At 36.1% G+C, this 18742-nt stretch overlaps 1 protein-coding gene across 1 annotated transcript in view; it reads right to left on the bottom strand.

Annotated features, from left to right (window-relative positions):
• grin3a (glutamate receptor, ionotropic, N-methyl-D-aspartate 3A) overlaps positions 1-18742 on the bottom strand; it is a 105619-nt gene that overhangs the window by 17351 nt on the left and 69526 nt on the right. The window contains exons 8-9 of the mRNA XM_059357832.1: positions 3161-3322; positions 1633-1703 (exon numbers count right to left, since the gene is read on the bottom strand). Of these exons, the coding sequence (XP_059213815.1) occupies positions 1633-1703; positions 3161-3322 (233 nt within the window). The remainder of the gene's footprint in view (positions 1-1632; positions 1704-3160; positions 3323-18742) is intronic.

The following is an 18742-nucleotide window of genomic DNA, read 5'->3' on the forward strand; positions in this document are numbered from 1 at the left end:
GTCTGACCATTCTATTCTGTTTCTGATTAAAAATGGGTCCCTCAACTGCCACTTGGATGTTAATTGATGTCACTTATTCGCAGCCTGATCATTTGGCCAATGGGCTGTTTGAGTTTGGAAAATTGGCTTCTGGAAACACTTTTTTGGAGGTTACATCAAATGATAGTGATGCCCCAGAATTCAGCATTGCATCTTTGCTAAATTTACCTATTTTTCTTTATTTTGAGCTGTTTAAAATGTAGTAATGCTCTGGATTTGACTTAATAGAACCCTAAAATGAGTAAAAAATACACTACAGGCCAAAAGTTTGGAAGCAAGATCTAATTTGTACAAAATAGATCATAGTTCCATTTATTTCATATACTTTGCAACAAAATAAAGGTGATTATTATATAAAGAGTCATTTATTAGAACACATTTTGACTCTAATTATCAGGTCTAGACTTTGTGTTTCCTTCTTTCCTTAATGTATGAATCTGAACTCTTGTTTCTTTACTCAGCTGCTTCAGTTTGATCCATTTCTGTGGTAGTTTGTCAGAGATATGAACACAGTTGAGATTTATTGGCATTTTTGGATCCAAAAGTTTGTGTGTTTTTTTGTCATTTAGTGTCTTCTTTTGGTCATTTTGTGTCATTTGTGGTAATTTATGGTAATTACTATGGTCTCAATCACTAGTAAAACATCTTCTTCAAGACAATCTGATGTTAATAGTGTAAATAATGGCCCCATTCAGAAGAAAATAGAAGATAAAGAATCGTATGATTTGGGGCGGGGCTACCTTTGATTGACAGGTCACTAACAAGGCGAGCCGTCATCAGGAGAGAAGCAGAGCAATGCGTATCCACGGCAACGTGTCAATAAAGTTATATATAACGTTATATAGATATAAAAGAGGAGGTTTAGTGGTTTGGTCTCATAACTTTGACCCTTTCACTGTATTTTCACTTAATGACAGTTTATTTGAACGTTTTATTCAGTAAAAATGTCTTGTTCAGCGTTTGGTTGGACTAACAGACACAAGTAACGAACATTTTGTTTTGTTTTTTTGCTAGCCAAAATGAACATCCCAGTCAATGCTCCAGTTAATGCTAACACGGTGACTACGTCCATTATTTATATACAGTCTATGGTTTCTTTTTGCAGCCAGTAGAGTCTCCCCCTAGTGGTTATTATAAAGAATGCAAGCACTTTTGCATTGCTTTCAAGTTTCAGAACTGGAAGTTACACTTTTCTTGTGCAGTCTTTGGAGACTTTTTTTTTGTGCAGTGGCGTCTGGAGAATTGGCAGCATCGACTGTTTATCTGGATGAAAGAACTTCGGTAACCAGCGGCAACGGATGGAAACATTAGCTGGTGGCAAACCTGTTTCTGATGTCCTTGTGTGACAAGAGTTTTAATGAGCCTAAATCCCAAGTCAAAACAAAATGTACTAAATGGGTCATAAATAATGACAACACAGCTGGGCTCAGTTCATATTCAGTTCAATCCGTTAGGGACAGGACTTCCCTTAAAATCAAATTCATAAAGAGATATCACATTAAGCATGAATATATTACAGTGATGTGGTTGTCTGCTGGATTTATTGGATTGAAGTGAGAGTGTATTGAGCCCAGCCTTCATCAGGGACAGTACCTCTTCTCAGGCTTGGTAACAGTCGGCAGTTTGTCATCAGTGAAGACGGAGTTGAGGGCTCGGTGTAATCTCTGGAAAACAAGCAACACATTGGCTGTCACACACAGACTGGAAATGATTCTGTCTGTTTCCGTGAAATTACTCTCCTACGGTGTGTGTTGAGAAAGAGACAGAGAACATAAGAAAGTATTGAGCACTGCAGTATGCGTTGCAGCAAGTACTTTCAAAATAAAAGTGCAGAAACTTGCAATGGAGTATTTTTTTCTTACATTCTTTCACTTCCTGTGAGTAATAATCAGAATATCTCTTCTGGATATTGTGTAACGTGACTTTACTTTTTTTGCAGGGATTTTTTCAGATTTTGCAGTGTACGTTTCAGCAAATACTTTCAAAATAAAAGTGCAGAAACTTGCAAAATCCGTGAATCATTCATTCTTTCCAATTTAAATTGGCAATCAAAAATCTGCTAATTGACTGATTATTTTGTTATTTGTTTTTATTATAACACAAAAAACAAAAAAAATGCTTGTTTTTTCATTTTTCAATCTTGGGCTCAGATCAAAAATACGAAATGGAAAAACTGAAATTTGATTTTAATATTTAGTTAATTAATTAATCAAATTATTTTTTTTGCAATGAAGTATTTTTTTTACATTCTTTCACTTCCTGTGAGTAATAATCAGAATATCTCTCCTGGTTATTGTGTAACATGACTTTATTTTTTTGCAGAGATTTTTTCAGATTTTTAATTTAATAAAACATTTTAATGTAATCTTTTGTGTTTACTGTTTTTTTTGTGTGTGACTTTGGGCTGTTTTTTGTAATTTTTATGTGTTTTTTGGATTTTTTTTTGTGTGAGCACTGCAGTACACGTTGCAGCAAGTACTTTCAAAATAAAAGTGCAGAAACTTTTGTTATTTGTTTTTATTATAACACAAAAAACAAAAAAAATGCTTGTTTTTTTCATTTTTCAATCTTAGGCTCAGATCAAAAATACGACATGGAAAAAAAACTGAAATATGATTTTAATATTTAATTAATCAATTAATTAATTAAATTAAATTTTTCATTATTTGATTTTTGATTGCCAATTGACTTTGGGATGTTTTTTGTAATTTTTTCATTTTTATGTGTTTTTTGTAAATTTTTGTGTGTGAGCACTGCAGTACACGTTGCAGCAAATCCTTTCAAAATAAAAGTGCAGAAACTTTTGTTATTTGTTTTTATTATAACACAGAAATTGTGTGAAATGAATTAATTTAATTAATTAATTAATTGATTAATTCAATTCAATTTTTCATTATTTGATTTTTGATTGCCAATTGACTTTGGGCTGTTTTTTTGGAATTTTTGTGTGTGAGCACTGCAGTACACGTTGCAGCAAATCCTTTCAAAATAAAAGCGCAGAAATTTGCAATGGAGTATTTTTTACATTTCTCACTTCCTGTGAGTAATAATCAGAATATCTCTTCTGGTTTTTGTGTGTTTTCTGACTCATGAGTGTGTATTTGTGTGTATTTCTTGGTACCTGGCTGGTGTGCAGCCAGTATTTGAAGCGAGGCTCCTTCACCCTCGGGATCACCAGCTTGTACACGATGTGTTCTGCTATTGTGGTCAGTAGAGATAAGGCCACGCCCACACAGAGCATCACAAACAGACCGGAGAAGTGCTTTATACCCATCTGCAGCGTCTGGAGAGAGGGAGAGAGGTGAGCAGGGGTAGAAAGTGAAGGAAGAGACAAAAAAAGGAGATACATAGAAGAAAAGATTGCAAATCTATTGATTCTGTTGGTTGTTTGAAAAATTCTATCTGGGAAGAACAAAGATAAAAATGTCCCTCGGGTTCTGCTGAATGGTGGTAAAACAGTGAAATAACATGACAAACAAGACACTTAACAACAAACATTTATGTTTGATTATTTATCAAACACTTTATCTTGAAATTTCTGTGTGTCTTATGCAAGCATTATCATACAATATAAACATTGGGTACAATGGTTTAATTTTGATGGATTCACTATGGAATGACCTGAACTTGAGTCCACTCAATCCACAGTTTTGATGATTTGCAACTGGATTTTACAGGAAAAAAACGGCTCCAGTTCTCACTAAGACCAAAACAGTAGATCATATTAGTCCAGTTCTGAGCTCCTTACACTGGCTTCCAACTGTAAAATAATTGATTTCAAAATACTATTGTTGGTCTTGAATGCTTTAGGCCAGGGGTCTCAAAATCGCGGCCCGCAGACCAATTGTGGCCCTCGTGACGATATTTTGTGGCCCTCAACTTGATATGAAAGTTTAATGTGAGTTTTATATGAATGGCACTTTACCATGTTGTGTGTGGAAGGTCCCTTTAATTACTTTTTTGGTAACTTTGTGTCTTTTTTGGTAATTTTGTGTCTTTTTTGGTAATTCTGTGTCTTTGTTTGGTCATTTTGTTTCTTCTTTAAGTAATTTAGATTTTTTTTCTGTCATTGTGTGTTTTTTTTGGTCATTTTGTTTCTTTTTTAAATAATTTTGTGTCTTTTTTGGTAATTCTGTGTATTTTTTTGCAGTAATTAAGTGTTTTTTTCACTCATTTTGTGTCTTTTTTTAGTCATTTTGTGTCTTTTTTTTCATTTCATGCACCAGAAATCTGAACCCTAACCCGGAAAATTGCAGGTCTTTTACTTATGAATAATCTCTATGCAGTAGTCTACCACAGGCTTTTATAATGTGTCCATTCTAAGCTCCATGTTGTCTGATGTGTGTTTATGTATTGACTATTTGTTGTGGACCGTATGAACCACAACAACCTGCTGCTCAACATGAATTGCCCTTTGTGGGACTAATAAAGTTGTTTGAATTGAACTGAATTGAGTTCTGCTGCAACTCTCAACTCTTTTAAATGAAGACTGAAGACTTCTCTGTTTGCCACTGCCTTTCAGTAATACTGCACTCTCACTTCTCCTCCTTTGAAATTATTATTTTTATTATTTATCAGCGCTTTCCGTCTTAAAATGTTATATTTGAATGTCATTTTATGAGTCTCTCTCCAATGCTCTTAATGTCTTTGTAAAGCACTTTGAATCAGCCTGTTGTTGAAAGGTGATTTACAAATAAACTTGGCTCGACTTGCAAGTTAAAGACCTTGAGTGAGTAGAAAGCTCTGGAGCACTTTGACTTCTTCATGACGAAAACGAAGCAGCTTCTCTCTAAAGTTTTGGCTTTTTCACAAGTTTCCATGTTACATTTAATGCATCAACTCTTTTTCAGCAAAGGTTAAAATCACCACCACCAAGTGGAACATGATTTTACTTTTTTTGCAGAGTTTTTTCAGATTTTGCAGTGTGTGTTTCAACATTTGTAATGCAATCTTTTGTGTTTACTGGGTTTTTTTTGTGATTTTGGGCTATTTTTTGTAATTTTGTAATTTTGTAATTTTTATGTGTTTTTTGTAATGTTTTTGTGTGTTTTTTGTGTGATTTTATGTGCGTATTCTGTGTGTTTTTATGGGTTTATTTTGTCATTTTCTGTGTGTTTTGTAAAAAAAATTAAATTAAATTAAAAAAAAGTGTTTTTGTATGGTTTTTATTTTTGTTTTTTGTAATTTTTTGGTGTGTTTTTTATGTGTTTTTTCTGTGTATTTTCTGTGTGGGTTTTTTGTTTTAAAAAGTGTTTTTTGTAATTCTTTCCTGTGTTTTGGTGTTTTTTTGTGTGTGTTTTTTGTAAAAATAAAAAGTGTTTTTTGTATGTTTTTTATTTTTGTTTTTTTGTAATTTTTTGTATGTCTTTTGTGTGTTTTATGTGTGTGTTCTATGTGTTTTTATGTTTTTTTGTATGTTTTTTGGTGTGTTTTTTCATGTGTGTTTCTGTGCGTTTTTTTGTTTTAAAAAAGTGTTTTTTGTATGTTTTTTATTTTTGTTTTTTGTGTTTCAAAATGTTGATCCAGTTTGTCCACAGATTCTGTATTTGTATGCAAAATCTGTTTCTAGAGATTAGTTGTTTACATGGTTCCTTTTAGGTGAAATATTTTTTTTTCCTAAGTTTCTATTTACCGTCTATTGTTTTAACTTGTGTTCTGTGTTTGTTTGTATTGTAATTGGAAAATTAATTAAAAAAAACAATAGTCACTGCATGTGTATGTGTAAGCATCCTTATCTAATAGAAGCAGATGTTGTGTTCAGTAGTAGGTGTGGCAGCAGCTTTTAGTTGCTGTATGCAAAACTGTTTTCTCTACTTTTAAAGATAAAACCAGGTGTATTATAATTGTATTTTCTTTGCCATTATGTCCCATGAAATGTGTGAACCTGTTGATGTATTCTCCAAAGTTTGAAGTTCCTGTTCTGTCTCTATTACAGCCGGTTTGGCCGACCTCCCGGAGTCACCGGCTCTTATTCTTTTAAAAAAATTCCATTAAAAACAGCTTGCATAGACAAAACGCTGCTCTGACAAACAGAATGCATCATGTATTTTCCTCCATAACTTGACTTTATAACAGCAATCACTGCAGCTGAGACTATTGTTCAGGTTCACTTTACACTCTGTTTTCACTCCTATCAGGAGGAAACAACACCACCAATCCTTCCTTCCTTCCTTTATTTATTTAGTTTATTATTCTGCATCAACACACTCCGACATTTCCTTTCCTTATTCCTTTTCTTTCCTTTCCTTAACTTATTCCTTCCTTCCTTTCTTTCCTTTCCTTAACTTATTCCTTCCTTCCCTTTCCTTAACTTATTCCTTCCTTCCTTTTTTCCCTCTCCTTTCCTCTCCTTCCTTTCATTTCCTTTCTTTTCTTTTCCTTTCCTCTTCTTTCCTTAACTTATTCCTCCCTTCCTTTCCCCTCCTTTCCTTTCCTTTCCCTTCCTTTCCTCTTCTTTCCTTTCCTTAACTTATTCCTTCCTTTCCCCTCATTTCCATTCCTTTCCTTTCATCTCTTCTCCTTTCCTTTCCTCTCCTATCCTATCCTTAACTTTTTCCTCCCTTCCTTTCCTCTTCTTTCCTTTCCTCTCCTTTCCTTTCCTTAACTTATTCCTTCCTTTCCTCTCCTTCCTTTCATTTCCTTTCTTTTCTTTTCCTTTCCTCTTCTTTCCTTAACTTATTCCTCCCTTCCTTTCCCCTCCTTTCCTTTCCTTTCCTTTCCTCTTCTTTCCTTTCCTTAACTTATTCCTCCCTTCCTTTCCTCTTCTTTCCTTTCCTTTCCTTTCCTCTCCTTTCCTTAACTTTTTCCTCCCTTCCTTTCCTCTTCTTTCCTTTCCTCTCCTTTCCTTTCCTTAACTTATTCCTTCCTTTCCTCTCCTTCCTTTCATTTCCTTTCTTTTCCTTTCCTCTTCTTTCCTTAACTTATTCCTCCCTTCCTTTCCCCTCCTTTCCTTTCCTTTCCTTTCCTCTTCTTTCCTTTCCTTAACTTATTCCTCCCTTCCTTTCCTCTTCTTTCCTTTCCTTTCCTTTCCTTTCCTTTCCTTTCCTTAACGTATTCCTTCCTTCCTTTCCTTTCCTTTCCTTAACTTATTCCTTCTTTCCTTTCCTTAACTTATTCTTTCCTTTCCTTAACGTATTCCTTCTTTCCTTTCCTTCCTTCCTTTCCTCTCCTCTCCTTTCCTCTCCTTTCCTTTCCTCTGCTTCCTTCCTTTCCTTTCCTTCCCTTTCCTCTCCTCTCTTTTCCCCTCTTCTCCTTTCCTCTTCTTTCTTCTCCTTTCCTTTCCTTTCCTTTCCATAACTTATTCCTTCTTTCCTTTCCTCATTCCTTCCTTCCGTCCTTCCTTTCCTCTCCTCCCCTTTCCTTTCCTCTCCTCTCCTTTCCTTTCCTCTCCTCTCTTTTCCTCTCCTCTCCTTTCCTTTCCTTTCCTCCCTTCCTTCCTTCCTTCTTTCCTCTCCTTCCTTCCTTTCCTATTCTTTTTTATTAATTCCATTAAAAACAGCTTGCATAGACAAAACGCTGCTCTGACAAACAGAATGCATCATGTATTTTCCTCCATAACTTGACTTTATAACAGCAATCACTGCAGCTGAGACTATTGTTCAGGTTCACTTTACACTCTGTTTTCACTCCTATCAGGAGGAAACAACACCGTGAAGCAGTGGAGAAAAAGAGTGATAACTGAAGTAACAGCATTAAAAAGACAACTGAAGGCTGCAAGGCCTTTGTTCAGGTGTTTCTTTTACAGAAAATTGGAAATCTGAAATAAGAAATCAGCTCAACTCAGTCACTTTGCCTGTAAAAAATACACAGTTTCATTTTAAAGGTTTAATATGTTACATATTATATTTATATTACAATGATTTAACCTATGTCTTAGATTTTGTTGAGTTGGCAATTAATTGGGATGGAAAAAAATAAAATGATAGTGGTATTATCCTTTAACAGCAGGATACATGACATTAATCTAATACTTTATGATCCAGAGCATAAAAAGAAGTGCTTCCTTTCCTTTCCTTCCTTCCTTCCTTCCCTTTCTTTTCCTCATTCATTTCTTCCTTTCCTTTCCTTTCCTTTCCTGTCCTTTCCTTAACTTATTCCTTCCTTTCCCCTCCTTTCCTTTCCTTTCTTTTCCTCATTCATTCTTTCCTTTCCTCTCCTCTTCTTTCCTTAACTTATTCCTTCCTTTCCTTTCCTTTCCTTTCCTTATTCCTTCCTTCCCTCTCCTTTCCTTTCCTTAACTTATTCCTTCCTTTCCTTTCCCTTCCTTCCTTCCTTCTCCTTTCCTTTCCTTAACTTATTCCTTCCTTCTTTTCCTCTCCTTTCCTTCCTTTCCTTTCCTTTCCTTAACTTATTCCTTCCTTTCCTTTCCTTATTCCTTCGTTCCTTTCCTCTCCTTTCCTTATTCCTTCCTTCCTTCCTTCCTTCCTTTCCTCTTCTTTCCTCTCATTCCTTTCCTTTCCTTCCCTTTCCTTTCCTTAATTTATTCGTCCCTTGCTTTCCTTTCCTTAACTTATTCCTTCCTTTCCTTAACTTATTCCTTCTTTCCTTTCCTTTCCTTAACTTATTCCTTTTTTCCTTCCTTCCTTTCCTTCCTTCCTTCCTTCCTTCCCTTTCCTTTCCTTATTCCTTCCTTCCTTTCCTCTCCGTTCCTTGCCAGTGATGGCATTTACTCAAGTACTGTACTTAAGTACAACTTTGAGGTACTTGTACTTGCCAGGAAGTGCCTTAAGCTGCATTCTACTGGAATATCTGTGAATTCCTGGTGTGGTTTTTACTTCAGGGCCACCGTACATCTGCCATGTTTAAATCACTTTAAGATCTTTTCCTGTTTCCTTGAGTCGTGCTGCTGAGAGAATCCCTCAGATCGTCTCTCCAGGATATCACTCTCTCTCTCAGATGGCCATTGTTTCCCTTCACATCTTAATTGGCTCTGACTCTATTCTAAACGTGTCGGTATGAGAAAGCTGTTAGAAACGTCCCAGCAGTGTGTGAGTGTGGCCGTCTCCTATTGTGATTTCACACTTTTACTTAATTAAACGCCTGTTGCGGTTCCTGCAGATGTACATTTCAATATGAATCTCTTTACTGCTGAGTATGGAACAGCTTGTGATACAGCAGCAGCTGCAATGATTGCATTATAAAGTCATGCCGGTAAAAAAATAAAAAATAAATAAATACATGATGGATTAAATTCGTCATTGCAGTATTGTGACTTGGCGAGCTGCTGTAATGACATTCTGGAGAGTAGGAGCTGATGATTCCTGCAGGACAGACAGTAACATGTGACTGCTGGGAGGAATTATAAACTTTATGGCAATTAATCAGGATGGAAAAAAAATAAAAGTATAGTTGTATTATCCTTTAACAGAGAGACAAGCTCTCTGAGGATACATGACATTAATCTAATACTTCATGATCCATAAAAAGAAGTGAAAGTTATTGTGCATCAACCCAATCCGACATTTCCTTTCCTTATTCCTTTCCTTTCTTTTCCTCTCCTCTCCTCTCCTCTACCTTCCTTTCCTTTCCTCTCCGTTCCTTTCCTTTCCTCTCCTTTTCTTTCATGCATTCATTCCTTTCTTTTCTTATTTTTCCTTTCCTTTCCTCATTCCTTCCTTCCTTTCCATTCCTTTCCTTATTCATCCCTTCCTTTCCTTTCCTTTCCTCTCCTTTCCTTCTATTCCTCTCCTTTCCTCTCATCTCCTTTCCTTTCCTTTTTTCCCTTCTCCTTCCTTTCCTTTCCCTACCTTTCCTCCTTTCTTTCCTCTCCTCCTCTCCTCTCCTTTCCCCTTCTTTCCTTTCCTCATTCCTTCCTTCCTCTCCTTTCCTTTCCTTCCTCTCCTTTCCTTATTCCTTCCTTCCTTCCTTTCCTTTCCTCTCCTCTCCTCCCCTTTCCTTATTCTTTCCTTTCATTTTCTCTCCTTTCCTTTCCTTATTCCTTCCTTCCTTCCTTTACACTCCTCTCCTTCCTTTACTTTCCTCTCCTTCCTTCCTTCCCTTCCCTTTCCTCTCCTTTCCTTGTTCCTTCCTTCCTTCCTTTCCTTCTCTTGAATTATTCCTTCCTTCCTTTCCTCTTTCCTTTCCTTACCTCTCATCTCCTTTCCTTCCTTTCCTCTTCTTTCCTTCCTTTCCTTTCCTTTCCTTTCCTTTCCTCTCCTTTCGTTTCCTCTCCTTTCGTTTCCTTTCCTCTCCTCTCCTCTCCTCTCCTCTCCTCTCCTCTCCTCTCCTCTCCTCTCCTCTCCTCTCCTCTCCTCTCCTCTCCTCTCTCCTTGAATCAGCACATTTAATCACATATTGTCCCAAATGTTGCCAACACACACACTTCCTGCCTCTTTTCACTACATTCAACTCTATAAAACAATAATTTGTCTCAGTGAACTTATAATTCACAGCTCCACTTCTTCTCTGCTTTTTTAAAAACTGCTTTGTTTCTCTACACTCGTTGCTTGGTTGCATAAATTTGCAGCAAAAAATCCATGAATAAGTCCAATAAAGCACACAACGCTGCTAATCTTCGTCCCTTTGATCACAATTTATTTCTCGGTAATGTTGAGCCGGCCCTCTTAATGTTGGCTAATTGAATAATATGTCATTTATTGGTATTGATTTTATTACTTCGAATGGGATCAACTTCTTTGGGGTGACAGAGAGCTGGACGGACGCCAGGGAGTTTGGCTGCCGCCGCTGAAGCCAATCCATCAGATTTTTCATCTTTTCAGAATCCCCCGGCCTGCTGGAGCACTCATTCATCGGAATAAAAGATTGATAAAAGAAATGCTGAGCACGACTAAACTGAGCCAGTAATACATATTGCTTATATCACATCAGTTTCACTCTGATGTTGTCCACTGGGCATTTCAGCAGCACATTGTTGTTTCTATATATATATAAATATATATATATACATATATATATATATATATATATATATATATATATATATGTATACAGAGCTGCAAAGATGAATCGATCAGTTGTCAACTTTTAAATTAATTAAACTATTACACTGTAATACATTATTCTGTAGTCATTTCATTTTACTTAATATATTTGATCAAATGTATTAAATATAAATGCATCCTTGATTTTGAGGCAGTTGTTTAAGTCAGCTATTCTGAAGCTTGGGGTCCCGACCCCAATTGGGGTCTCGAGATGATTTCTCCGTAGAGGAGGTGTGGTTTACGATCCTCCAGAGCCGTTTATTTGGCGCTATGAATGTCTATCAAAAGTGTCTGTAGGTAGCTCTTAGCCAATCAGATCAGTTAACCCAGATAACGTAGTAGAGCGACAGAAATTGATGTTTACATAGCCAGACTAGCCCATCTCTACTTTGAGACTAAAATGCTCAATTCTGCTTCTGCAACGTTTTTCTGCAGCATGTTCTGACTCTGGCTGCTCCGTAGTTTCAGCTCATGGTCTACCGGCAGTGTTGGTGTGTGGCTTTGGCCAAATCCTGTCGGAAGCAAGGCTAAAACATCCTTTTTGGTAATGAAACAGGAGTTTAAAGTCAAACGTTGTTCTTCTTTTAAAATAAACTTTGGCTCTAAACTATTTAAAACGCCATCTACAGCTAAAGAGAGCTTCGCGTCTGCTGCAGCCATGTTGGATCCGTAAGAAAAACTATACCATATACTACAAAACTACAAGCGTCCGTCTGTCCAGTAGTACGCGTCATCGTCTTGCCGTCCCTCCCCGTTCTGTGATTGGATCCCTAAAACAGGGCTAAGAAAAGGCTGTAGTTTCCAGAAGGTAGGAGCAGTACTGGAGACAACTTTGTAGGTGAGCATTAGAGATTTGCCACTGTAATCCCCTAGATTTGGTACTTGTAATCTCATAAATCTGCAATTATTTTCTTGAAATATTACCCCACCGCCTTCCGCAGGTCCCATCCATCCACTGTCGTTAACCTCTCCAGGGCTGACACATAGAGACAGACAATCATGCTCTCATTCACACCTACGGGCAATTTAGAGTCACCAATTAAACCTAAATTTATTAGTTGTTTTTGGACTGTGGGAGGAAGATGGAGTACCCGGTGAGAATCCACGCTGACACAGGGAGAACATGCAAACTCCTCACAGAAGAGCCGCAGGCTGGAGGCCCTAATACAAGGTTTTAAATATCCAAATCACAGGAGGTGTATTATTTTTTAGATGCAAAATATATTGAAAAATACTATTCTGAATTAGGTATTGTGGTGCTGCAGAGATGTCCCCTACAAATAGTAATCTATATACTTAAGAAAAGTAAGAGTAATTATTAGATATGGCCCGACAAGCATACTTTACACAGCTTATTTTACAATATTATCTGTAATTTGTGTGCACTTGATCATCATACTGTAATTTCTGCATGCCACCTTACAGATATAGTTGTAGGTTAAATTAAGTGACACCCAGGTGAAGCCAAATACTGGTCAAGCAGCTTCTCTGCTGTCTCTGCAGGCAGGTGGAGGCATGATGCTGCAGAAATGAAATGTACCTGGAGCAATTTAAATGTCTGCTGTAACTGCAGATAGCATCTGGAACACGTCTAGCTGGAAAATGGTTCACTTCAGTGACACTGAATCTGTTGCACTGCAGCGTACGACTCTCTGCTACTCTTATGAGACCCAGAATGTGGTTTTTTTACATTTATGCATTAGATGGTTAGGTGATACTGTCACTCAAAGGCACGCACCATGAGAGCTTCTTAATTAGACATAGTAATGAGCAACCAGCTGGGTTTTTACATGCCTTTGCACACAGTAGCTATGCAAAATAAAGCATAAAAAGACGAAATACGGGAAGAAAACTCTTTGCTTTTGTTGAATGAGTGAGTTTTTAACCCAGAAGAACCCAGAAATCCTCAAAGGAAAATTATGGGAGGTATATCACAGACCTAGTGAACCACATAGAACACATTTATTATGTTTAAAAAAAAAAAAAAATACTACCCCTAAATGTCAAAGATCTGTGATGTGACATATACGATACATTGGGTGTTTATGGTATTTATTTTTTATGATATTTCTTATTTTAAGATAAAAAACTAGACACATTTTCTGCTTTCAGAAACACAAATTTGCCTTTTTCTTTGCATCTCCACAACATATATCAAAATTGTGACATTAGTAGTGCTGTTTAACAATAAATTATTCGTCAGATTTGTTTTTAAGAAACAAAATAATAAATCAATAATAAATAAAAACAAATAACTATTTGCCTTTTTGTTTGCATCTCCATAACATAGATCAAAATTGTGACTTTAATTTGTTCAGGAAATATGATCAGAACAAGTTAAATGCAATACAGGACAAACTATTAACGGATTAGAGTTGTTAAATGGGTTTAAACTTAGCATCGTAACAAAAAATAAGCTTTTTGAAATTAGATACTTTTTTACATTTCTGTTTCCAGCAGGAAGTCACTTTTGGAGAAGTCACTTCCTGTCAACATGGTCTCACAGAAATCCGTGAAATAGCCACGGATTTCGCTTAACTCAAAATCCGTGGAATAGCCACGGAATCACTCAAATTTCCGCGAAACTGACACGGATTTCGCTACAATGCAAGTTAATGACAGTCATATCCCGTGGCTATTCCAACATACAAAGTGATTATGTACATTCACTGAGTGAATATTTAGAAAATAAAACATATATTTCTCGCTAGAAATGTGATCAAAATCCATTTTTATGCAGAAACTAAGTCAAAATATTGATTTTTCACTAAAAATGAGAGAACTGTCCGCCATGTTTTTTGTTCTGACCGCTGGGACCATAGATATCTATGAGAAAGGCGAGATGGCTCGAGGCGGAGTCACCAGCGTCCCTATATGGCGGCCATCTTACCACAGGCAGCTCACCCACTCATAACATCAGTCTACTGTTCACGTAGCATTTATAACCATTGATTCATTTTAAACCGATTTTCAAACTGTTTGGTTATAAACCTCAGAATTGTGGTTATGTTCCTGCATACTCAAAATAATTCTAATACATTTTTATATAAATTATGTCCCTGCACACTCAAGAATACTTTAATTTTTTTTTAATATAAATTATGTTCCTGCATACTCAAGGATCATTTGAATACATTTTTATATAAATTATTCTTGAGTATGCAGGAACATAACCACAACTCTGAGCTTTATAACAAACCAAACCGTTTGAACTCTGTTTAAAATGAATCAATCTATGGTTATTTAAATTACTGATGTTATGAGTGGGTGAACTGCCTGTGGCAAGATGGCCGCCACACGAGGACGTCGGTGTCCATTGGCTAACAGCGTGCGTGAGCCATCTAGTGTTTATATATATATCTATGGCTGGGACCTTGAAAGTCACGTGACTTGGAACAAACCAATAGGAAAAAATAGCCACGGGATATGACTGTCATTAACTTGCATTGTAGCGAAATCCGTGTCAGTTTCACGGAAATTTGAGCGATTCCCTGGCTATTCCACGGATTTTGAGTTAAGCGAAATCCGTGGCTATTTCACGGATTTCTGTGAGACCATGTTGCTTCCTGTAGAAGTCACATGACCACCACACCAGGGTGTTGAGTATACATCCTTTAGGGATTTAATGAGTTAATGTGAAGCATAAAGCTGAATATGGGAGATTCTAGAAGATTTAAAGTGTTTGTTACAGGGTGTAACTGTGGGTTCTTATGGGTTAATTCTTGATAATGGGGAGTTTGCAGTCGGCAGCGAGCTAGGAGGCACTATTGGGGATTCAGGAGTCACAGCTGGGCGGAGAGACGAGCCGGCTGCTAAGAGAGCTAAGTGCTCCGTAATAGCAGGACGGAATGGACCACGGGGCCCGGGCTGTTTAGGACTGGAGTTATGGGGACACAGCTCGGTTAGCAGCTGGAGGGTCAGGGGCCGGGGTCTGAATTAGTAAAGAGCAATTAGTGTACATGGAGGTGGTGGAGGTGATAGTGCAGGGTGAGGACTCTGAGAGCAGCCAGGGGAAAGATGGGGGAAGGACACTTTTGAAGGGCTTTGAGAAAAATACAAAAACTTCCACTTTGTTAAGTGAGAGGACTTCGGTACAACTGTGATATGTTAAAGGTACTTTATGAAGCAATTTGCATGTATTAGACACCTTTTATTCATTCATTCATTATCCTTAACCGCTTATAATGCCTCCTGCTTGAGACGCAGCAGGACTGCAGCAGATCCCAGCTGACGTTGGGCCAGACAACTACGCTCTCATTCACTCCTACGGGAAAGTTAGAGTCACCAATTAAACCTAAGTGCATGTTTTTGGAGGGAGTGTGTCTATGTTCCCCTCTTTGTATGAGACCGGGAACATAGGACCCTTTTCCCCTGCTTTTCCCAAAAAGGGTCTTTTGTTCCCCGGTCTGTTACTTTTTCCACCATTACTGCCAAATTCCATGGAAAATAGGCCTAACCATAACCCTAACCCTAACATTGTTTATCATTTTCAGGATTTTATAACTCGGTCGTGGTGTTCAATTTTGGAAGATAAAAACAACTATAAAGAAAATACTTACCTACGTTTGCTCTTAAGATTTTTAATGTGTGGTTTTATTATATTTACTTTAATTTAAAGATTTTATAGCACTTATTTATCTTTTATTCACTCTTCTAAGCACTTATATTTTACTAATAACACAGAGTTTGTTTATTAATTTTCTAGATTGATCACATGATCTCGGTTTTTGATCCTGCAGCACTTATTTGAGATCTACATATATATTTAATCATTTTAGATATTTAACAAAATTTAAAACTTACTTATTATTCATTTTTTAGACTATATAAAGGGTTTTTTAATTGTAAATTTTACTCCATTTTACACCTTTTTAATCTCCTCGTAAACAACCTATGAAAGCAGCTCGTAAAATCTTGTACTAATTTTATTTTTTCTACTTTTTAATGGTTCGTTCCCTCAACCCCCGCTCAAATCTCCTGCCTCCATTATTTTAAACCACTCCCTTCAACTATTTTTATAGACAAGAAGACAACTTTTTTTATAGCTTTTATTAAAGAAAAAAAGCACCCTCATGAAGGAATTGTTTAATAAAAGATATATGAGTGCTATGTTTTAACCCTAACCCTAACCCTAACCCTATTTAAAAAGCCAAAAAATGAACTGCAAAGTAACCAGAAAGTAGCTGCTGTGCAAATTCTACCGTAAAGACTGATAGATTGTGGGGAACATAGGACCTTTTTCTGAAAAAGGAATTGAAGAAAAAGGGTGGTGTAAATTTTTTTTTCATGACTGTAGGTCCCTTAAGTTGATAGTGTGCTACTTGTTACATAAGCAAGTGATACAGGCTTTGGTTTTGTCTAATTTAGACGACTGCTCTATAGTCTGGTCCACTACTTCATGGAGTAATATAAGGAAGTTGCAGTTGGTCCAGAATAAAGCAGCAAGACTAGCTCTTCCTTGTGGATGGAGAACTAATGTTATTAAAATGCACAAATCATTTGTTTGATTCGATGTAAAAACTACATTTTGGTCATTACTCATGGTTTTTATTAAGAATGTCATGATAACAAAATCGCCTCTTATTATTGATAGAAATTTGTCTTTCAGTTCAGAGGCACATGATTATTCAACAAGGCATGCAGTTGGAGGATATTTCACTTTACCAAGATCCAAAACTATGATTCAACGTACAGTTATATTGCCCTATATATATATATATATATATATATATATATATATATAAATATAGCAATGCAACAGTGGAACTCACTCCCTCCCTTATCATATTACTCAGTAAATATATATAGCTTTAAAAAACTACTTAAAAGTCATAATCTAAATATCAACTTTAATTGATGCAGCTGTTTTTTTGTGTTGTTTTGTATTTGTTTTGTGATGTCAACCATGTTTTATGTGAAATGTAATTATATATTGTCTATGTGTTCTTTTTGTTTTATGTTATGTATTCATATAATGTATGTCATGTCTGTTATCATTCTGTGTATTCCCACATTGTATTTGTCACACCGAAATATGATGACAGACCCCAGGAAGAATATCTGCTGCTTTGCAAAAGCTAATGGGGATCTAAATAAAAACAAACAAACAAACAAACATCCCACCGCTTTCACCTTTAGAGCGATAATTGTCTAATCTATACGTTATGTCCTTCATTTAGTTTAAACAGTGATTCTTTACTCCTCTATAAAGTTGCCAAACATTTCAGCAAACAGTCCAACAAACAGCCTGGTTACACATCCAGCATTATCATTCCTTTAGAGTCATGTTTCTGGTCAATAATATGTCCAGTTGTTTTTTCTCACTTTGGTCTCCGCCAGCTCCCAGGGGAAATATCTGGCTTTTTATGTGCTAAATGCTTCACAATGTTCAGCAGATAGTCTCTAACTCTGTCTGTCTGCTCCTTTCTCCATGAAAACAACTGTCTGCTGCAGCTGGAGACGAGGATAATGAGAGCAGTGAGACGAAACCACTGCAGACTGAAGGAACAGCACAGTTAGATGAGAATGTTTTGTCATGAGCCGCCCTATTCATGTCACCAAGAGTCATTTGAGACACTGTTAATATATAAAAATATTGATTAGTGGAGCTTTAAAGGGTCTTTTTTTTGTCTTTGACATGATGAACAGGAAGGTCAACATCTATTTAAATGTCTCCATGAAAGAAGGTAACACTTTATATTAGGAAACACATATTCAACATTAATTAGTTGCTTATTAGCATGCAAATAAGTAACATATTGGCTCTTACTTAGTCATTATTAAGTAGTTATTAATGCCTTATTCTGCATGGCCTTATTATTAGTGATGTCCCAATGAAGCTTCATGAACCATTTTCTTTATTTTCTGAGCCCACTAGATGGCGCTAGATGGCAATCACTACTTATTATACACATCACTACTTATTATACATATCACTACTTATTATACACATCACTACTTATTATACACGTCACTACTTATTATACATATCACTACTTATTATACACATCACTACTTATTATACACATCACTACTTATTATACACATCACTACTTATTATACACGTCACTACTTATTATACACATCACTACTTATTATACACATCACTACTTATTATACACATCACTACTTATTATACACATCACTACTTATTATACACATCACTACTTATTATACATATCACTACTTATTATACACATCACTACTTATTATACACATCACTACTTATTATACACATCACTACTTATTATACACGTCACTACTTATTATACACATCACTACTTATTATACACATCACTACTTATTATACACATCACTACTTATTATACACATCACTACTTATTATACACGTCACTACTTATTATACACATCACTACTTATTATACACATCACTACTTATTATACACATCACTTCTTATTATACATATCACTACTTATTATACACATCACTACTTATTATACACGTCACTACTTATTATACACGTCACTACTTATTATACACGTCACTACTTATTATACATATCACTACTTATTATACACATCACTACTTATTATACACGTCACTACTTATTATACACGTCACTACTTATTATACACATCACTACTTATTATACACATCACTACTTATTGTTAAAATCTGGAGAAGGTGGTTATTTGCCGTTTCCATGGTTTCATTCACCGCTATGTAGAGATTATAAAGTCCATTAGGGTTGTCAAAAGTATCGATACTCAAAAAAGTATCGATACTAAAACGTTTTATCCGG

The sequence above is a fragment of the Centropristis striata genome, chromosome 19, assembly GCF_030273125.1.
Source record: "Centropristis striata isolate RG_2023a ecotype Rhode Island chromosome 19, C.striata_1.0, whole genome shotgun sequence".
Lineage (NCBI taxonomy): Eukaryota > Metazoa > Chordata > Actinopteri > Perciformes > Serranidae > Centropristis > Centropristis striata.